The 7,208-nt window shown below is 38.1% G+C and overlaps 1 protein-coding gene across 1 annotated transcript; it reads left to right on the top strand.

Moving 5' to 3' along the window:
• Nucleotides 1-4,122: 4,122 nt before the first annotated feature.
• Nucleotides 4,123-6,875, top strand: LOC103364622 (cytochrome c-a). Its single transcript, XM_008291784.1, has 3 exons — nt 4,123-4,256; nt 4,649-4,826; nt 5,962-6,875. The coding sequence occupies exons 2-3, from the start codon at nt 4,658-4,660 to the stop codon at nt 6,114-6,116; spliced, it is 324 nt and encodes a 107-aa protein (XP_008290006.1). The 5' UTR covers nt 4,123-4,256; nt 4,649-4,657; the 3' UTR covers nt 6,117-6,875.
• The last annotated feature ends 333 nt before the right edge of the window (nt 6,876-7,208 follow it).

The raw sequence follows: 7,208 nt of genomic DNA, 5'->3' as shown, positions 1-7,208 counted from the left end.
CTAACTAACCCACACAGATTCACACGTCATAAAGCCTCCTATGTGTGCAATAGACAGCACTGTAAAGACTATGCTTATGTCCAGCCCTGATATATTAAGAATCACCAGGAAGCTAGTGTCTTTCATGATAAAACCATTTTCTAATTCTAATTAATAGAATTCATTAATTCAACTTTATTTAAATCTCATTGAGGGAATGCCCTCATTTGCAATGATGTTAGTACAATGAAAACAGAATAAATAGGGCAATATTAATGAGGAAAAAAAACAAACACAGTTAAACAGTTACATTCAAGAGTGGAGTTGTTTGAAATAAAGGTTTTAAAGTACAGGTTTGTTTTAATGCTTTTTGTATTGTAAAATGTTTTATGTGTGTGCGGTGCAAAAACTAAAAACAGTTGAACAAAGAAGTTATATATGGTAGCAATTTGCCATTCAGTGCCTTATAAATAAATAAAAAGAAACCAATGTCCGTCGTGTCTTAGTGCTGGAGACAACCAGAACACTTGATTAAAGTCAGCTGTGATGAGTTGAATCGCTATCACAAGTCATGAATCTTAGAGCTGAGTAGTTAACTTAATAAAGGGCTTTCACAGTGGAAGCAAATATCCAATTACGTGTCATAGCTTGCTGACATGTGTGGCAATATGAAAATTAATGTAAGTTTTTGATCCAGCCAGATACCATATATTTATACTATAGTCCCTCTCTACACTCTGTCCACTCAGTGATGTAATATTCAGGCTGTTGTCTACAACATCTCCAGAGGAGACTATATGTTTGGTCTTTTTTTGCATTCAGGACTAATTTGAAATCAAAATCTTGCAAATGTTTGCTGTAGGATTTAAATGGCTGAAAGCTGTGGACAGATGGGCACTACAATTTGGTAAAGTGGATGTAAAATTGTTTTTTACACTGTTAACAGAACAGGACCCAAAACTGAGCCTTGTGGTACTCCTCTGACAGAGGTAAAAATACAGACCGATCATTTTCCTTAAATCACAAACTGTGACAATAAGACAGGTAACGCTGAAACCAGTTACATGACATAGAATCAAAACCAGTATCATGCCACCTTTGCAGGAGCATATTGAGAGTACTAAATATTTTTGTTAAATCAACAAAGAGACACACCTTAAACTAAAGCATTCATTCCCTGAAAAAGTATTTCAATCATGACATTGACTTAAAATACATTTCATTCATTAAATTATTTTTTTTGTTGGTAACTCCATTTAATTTTTATTTCTTTAAGCCTACTTTTCATTATTTTTTCACAGATTATGCATTGCTTTTCAGTTCTACACTAGCCCACTGTTACACTGTCAATACGAGTCAATACAACAAGACTTGGTCAGGACCATTCATTCATTATAGTCTTTGACCACTGGGGGGAGACAAACACACAGTCAAAGTCTCCACTGAGACATTTGTCTCCACTCTGGAGTTAAAGAATCAACATGTCACCATTCATATAACTGTTCATTCAAATTAACATCCAGTAAACAAGCTTGCAGCTGGTAGCTGACACAAAGGCCTCAACTTGAAAACACAAACCACAAAGAAGGTTTTTGCGACCAAGGTCTGAGTGGTTTCCAACAGGTTAATGAGGAGACGAGGAACGATGCTGAAAAACACGTTGGATGTGTGATGGATCCACGATGGTGTTTTGGATTGTGACAAACACATTTCAATCTTCTGAGTTGTTCTTTTCACATGGCCCTGTCTGCTTGCCTCTGGCAATACAAAGAATGAATTTACTCTTACATTCACAAGTTTGAGTACCTCACCTTCCCTGAAATCACCACTCCTAACTTCACACCTCAAAACCTGTCATCCTGCCAGACACACCCAGCAGGTTGCATTAGCCCATTTTGAACTGATGAACCTTTTTCTCTTCCATCCAACATACTGAGAACAAAGAGAGAATCACTGTAATTTTAAGAATGGACTTTTAAATCTGTCTCTGCTAACTTATTTGGTTACATTTCATTGCATTGAATGTCTAGTGGCTGTTTTAAATGTCTCTTATTCGTATTATATTGCATTAGATTTCTATATTTAATACCTTCAGGGCAATGCCAATATTGCATGGATGCATTAATGAAATTTCTAAATCCTGTGTTCAAAATTGCACTCCACATTAGTCATTTTGTCATCCACAGTTCCATACCTGAAGTGCCATGAACTTGACTATTTTCTAATGGAACACTTCAAGTAATCAACATAATGAGTGAACACATTTTTTAGTTCCTGCTCTCACTTTTAAATAATAACTGAGACAATTCTGGTCTCACAGCCTTTTCTGCAACAGACATGCGTTAAACACACATGAATAATTAATCCCACTAATGACGGTTGCATTGCTATTGTGTCTCTAATTTCCAGGATACTGGTATTATGTATGTTGGCTTTGTGATGTGACACCTAAATGGAACAGACTCATCACTATACTTAATACTTAATCAGATTAATGACTGGGATTTGTTAGGAGGGGGAGTCCTTGACCACTGAGGTTGGGGCTCACAGACCAGACTGCAGGCAGTTGAATTGGGAGTATTCCTTCAGTAGTTAGTAGTAATTCCAAAAAGTAGTTCCAGGGAACGCTTTAGACTGTGGATATAAATTGTCAACAGTAACAACAAACAGATGTTGCTGTTCCACTTTTTAAATGTATTTTGTGAAACCACCAACTAAATTCTACTGACCTCCACTGTACTGGCGTACTTTGGCTTACTTTTGTCTCATATTACATCTAAATGTCTAAACAGCCAGATACCACTAGAGAGAAGCCAACGCATGCTAATTTTTGTTGTGCTTTTTTCATGAATGTTGTTTATCATTTGGTAATTTGGGACAAAGCACCCCTTTAAATTAATTTGAGAAGTCCCACAGGAGACACATTACCCTACTTTCGGCCTAGACCCAAATACAGTCAAAGACAATTTAGGTTGTTTAATTATTACTTCTTTAATTAAAATTGTAATCATTTCATTTATGTATCTGGAAACCCTAACATTCCTCACATGGATACATCATTACGTCTAAGCATTGTCGATTTAAAAGTACTTACACATTCACTCACTCATTCATGAGTGATTTGATGAGTTCCATGCAATGATGTAAGTGCTGAAAATATAACTGCATTCAGGCATTTTAAAACTGAAAAGTTTCCCTGCAAAGATTTACTTGCCATGCTAGAAAAATAAAACCTCCAGAGTAAATGATGATCAAACTTTTCCTGTAAATAGTAAAAATGTAGTGAGAACTATGCTGGCGGTGGATTCATCCTGAGCATAACTGCTTTGTTCTCAATGATTTCAATGTAAAAAAAAAACAAAAACAAAAACTGATGAAGTCATCTTTGCTCTTCAACGTGCGTAATTGCGCACAGCCCCTGTCTCGGTTTGGAGACAGTATGGACATACACTAATAAATGTAATATGTCAATGATATACATATTATACATATTATAGGTTTTGCTTTGTTTGTTTTTCATTTGAAGACATTGTGTAAAAGCGGATTTCGAGAGTTTCCTGGCACTTTGCAGCGCTGAAGGAGATGGGTCTGTTTTGGATTTGCAGGAGGCGGAGCTCAACCCTGATGTGCTCTCGCCTGATTTAACCCCTGGACACAGTGTCGCTGCAGCTGCTGCTTTAAAAAGGGAAAAAGTCTGTTATGGGGAAAAAAAAGAGTGTTTTTGAATTCAGACTTCTACCTAGTTTATTCTGATCACAAGTACCAGCAGCACGGACAAGAATACGATACATTTGTCCTTATTATATATTTACCGTATTGCGCAATTTACCGATGCGCGATGTGAACAATGTGAGGACACCCTCGCCATGTAGGGGGTCGTGCCAGGACAATCAGATTAAAGTCTATGAGAAAGTCCACGCTATTGTCATCAGCTCGGTGGCACACACCGTCCATATAATGTCACAAACGTCAAAATGTAATTTCTCCCCTACTGGGACAACATGACCCAAACCAGTCCATCTCACAGCCACTACTGCTCCCGGCACTTTGCTCCCTCACATTACAAACATACCTCACCTGCCCATGGAGGTGGGTGTGACCTCCACGCCGTGTCACACATTATTCAACCCAACTACGCCGCGCCCTTCCGAAATCTGAGATCTTCTGGTTTGAGGTTCAAATCCGGCACATCAAGGAACATTGAGACACTTTAAGTTTACAGACAACAACAACAATCTGAGAAGTGTTGAAAAGGGAGAAACAACTCGTACTTGGAGGTAAGTTTCTGGAACACACAGTGCCATTTGCGGAAGGATGTGCCTCTTTGTGTTTGTTGTTTTGGATAATTACCTCGAGTGCAAGCGATCGTTTCCCACCAAGACAGAGAAATAAACAGCAACTTAGTGTTTCCGCTCCAGATGACAAACTTTTTGATGTGTATTATCTGAAACTTCTCAAGTTTAGCAGATTTTTTTCCCTTGTTTTCTGAACTTACTAACACGTTTCATAACTTTAACAACAAGCGTCAAACTTAACTGATCTGCACATGCGCCCTGGGCTACATTTTGTGTAACTGCTAGGCTGTGTTCTCTCACTCTTTTCATATTTTCCTGTCCTGTGTGTGACTGACTGTACACTGTTTGCTTTCTTTTGATCTCCCCCTCCCCAGCTGCTGGTCATGGGAGACGTTGCGAAAGGGAAGAAGGTGTTTGTCCAGAAATGTTCCCAGTGTCACACAGTGGATGAGGGGGGACGCCACAAGCAGGGACCCAACCTGTGGGGGCTGTTTGGACGGAGGACGGGGCAGTCGCCGGGCTACTCCTACACGCAGGCCAACATCGATAAAGGTATGGATCACTGCTGTACAGACCACCTGAACTCCAACAAGCATAGAGGAAATTATCTATTGAAAAGCTGACTGACTGGTTGAGTCATAAACTGCTGTCCATACATGCCGATCACTGTTTAAGATGAAGGTACAAAGGCAAAAGAAGGAAAATCAGAAGCCAGGATGTATTTGTACTCTGATCTGACAGATCAATGTGGAGGAATGCCAGCTCAACAACACAGTGAATGGGAATGAATGCAACACGTGATTCCTCCTGATCCTCATTAATACTGAAGTTATGAATCATGCATCAGTCTGAAGAGGCGAAGCTGCTTTTAGAGGCCCTCCATCGTATTTCACTGTAGAGACATATGTAATATGGAAGAAGATAAACAGTTTCTGTGGCAACAATAAACTACAGTGCAGGAAATAGTCTGTTCCACCCACTGGGTGTTTAGTTCTTCTTGTGGAAACTATAGAATTTAATATAAAATCAGTTTCTGTACTAATGCCTTCATTGTGACAAAAAAAAGTCGATTTATTTTGCACGTACCCACAAAAATCCTGCTTTCTTTTAATCAGGTTTCTCTTAGAGTGTAGCTTGAGCTTAACTTTGACTTCATATTTCTACAAATTTGGTCACTTTTACTGTTGACAGAGCACCATGGTAACCACAGCTGTGTGTTCAATATACTAGAGAGAAAAAAAATAATGCATCACCTCAAGTAGTACAGCATGATTCTTCATTTTTGTGTACACAACCTTAAGATTCAGTATTCAAGCCCTGAACTGAACTAAGCTGAGCTTTTTTTTTTTTTTATTTGTATTGATTTCAAAGGAGAGTTTGAACACAGTATAGTGTGTGGCAACGCTATTGCTGAAGCTTCTCCAGCTACCCAGGAACATTTCTATCTGTATTTCTGCTGTAGTGCTGAGAAGCAGCTTAGTTTTTACATTTTCTGTGCCTGACAGTCAGAGCTGCAGGTCTGAACAAGCAGCGACTGAGTTTGCCTCTAAGCTCTGCTCTGACGTCAGGCAATAACACAGTCACAGGATGTGAGAGCATGCAGCTTTGAAATATAATGGACAAGTAACTTCACATTCATTTAAAAAAAACACTGCAAATCTTATATGTGTTTAATGTTTTTTGTTAGGTATCGTATGGGATGAGGAAACTCTAAACATCTACCTTGAAAATCCAAAGAAGTACATTCCTGGTACCAAGATGATCTTCTCCGGGATCAGAAAGAAAAGGGAAAGAAAAGATATTATTGCCTATTTAAAGGATGCCACCTCCTCCTCTTCCTAATATACTGATGACATAGAGCACACACAAACAGCAGTGGATTAAGTATTACGCTGTATGTTCATGGAGAAAAACAACAAGTGTGCTCTATGTTTTCATTTTAAGTAGGTTTTTCTATTTAAGTCAGTACATTTTGTTACATCACAACAAAGCTGCCACACTGTTTTGTGTGCAGGAGGCTTTTTTTTTAAATCATCAAATGAGTCAGCCTTCCTGCAGCTTGTGGATTTTCTTAACATCTCTCAGTCAAGGCTTCCTAAAGAGGCTCTTTGGGATTTCATTGTGTAACTAAAACTTCTACTGCTGCTGCTTGCCCAGAAACTACACACTTCTGACACTTTAGCTCTCCTCGCATTATCGATCACTGTTAGTGTTTATTTTTCTATTATATTGCATTTACTGCTTGTTAAGTCTTATCTGTTTACGTGTCTTAAAAATGGGTGTTAAAAGTATTTTTACTCATATTTTTAAGCCACTGGGTGTTACGGACTTCGATTGTTACAAGGTTGCACTTTATTATGTTTTGTATTCATGCATTTTCTAAATCCTTTTCTGTTAGATGTAAGGACAGGGGGGTCAATTTGGTCCAATACCGACCAGCTGGATAAGGGACTATGCTAAGCACCTGCATTTATATTATATTCTTTACACTGAGTTGCTTTTTTTTTTTTATACCTTGTTGTACATTTTTTTCAGACAGCCTTGACTCTGACTTTGACTAAATGAATATGGTAATAAATGATATATCCCTTTTGTTAAATATTTCTGTGTGTCGTTGTGTCCACAGTGAAATTCCATTGTTTCTGTCCATTTGAAACTTATAAACATACTTAATATTGTTCTAAGTTTGATCTCTTGATGCATTTAGTCAGTTAATGAAGCACTTTATTGTCTGTGCTGTCTGTGGCTTCATCACATGGCTTTTCTATTGAGGACCAACATCAAGACAAAAGATGTTTGGGTTCAAAAGAAAAAGAAAAGAAAGAAAGAAAGCAACAGTTTGCGTAAATCTTTCTGAGTTAAGACAGCTTCTAGTGAATTAATGTTTATCCCACAAACTACAGTGAGATAGGGGAATTATTAGTAGGTTGTTCT

The sequence above is a fragment of the Stegastes partitus genome, unplaced genomic scaffold (assembly GCF_000690725.1).
Source record: "Stegastes partitus isolate 25-593 unplaced genomic scaffold, Stegastes_partitus-1.0.2 Scaffold762, whole genome shotgun sequence".
NCBI lineage: Eukaryota > Metazoa > Chordata > Actinopteri > Pomacentridae > Stegastes > Stegastes partitus.
Note: the sequence above shows the minus strand (reverse complement) of the source record. Positions and strands in the feature narration are given on the sequence as shown.

Excerpts from the sequence above, each read along its gene's own strand:
- LOC103364622 (XM_008291784.1), top strand. The coding sequence starts at position 4,658 with ATGGGAGACGTTGCGAAAGGGAAGAAGGTGTTTGTCCAGAAATGTTCC. Across the intron at positions 4,827-5,961 it reads GCAGGCCAACATCGATAAAG|GTATCGTATGGGATGAGGAA; the intron begins GTATGGATCACT and ends GTTTTTTGTTAG.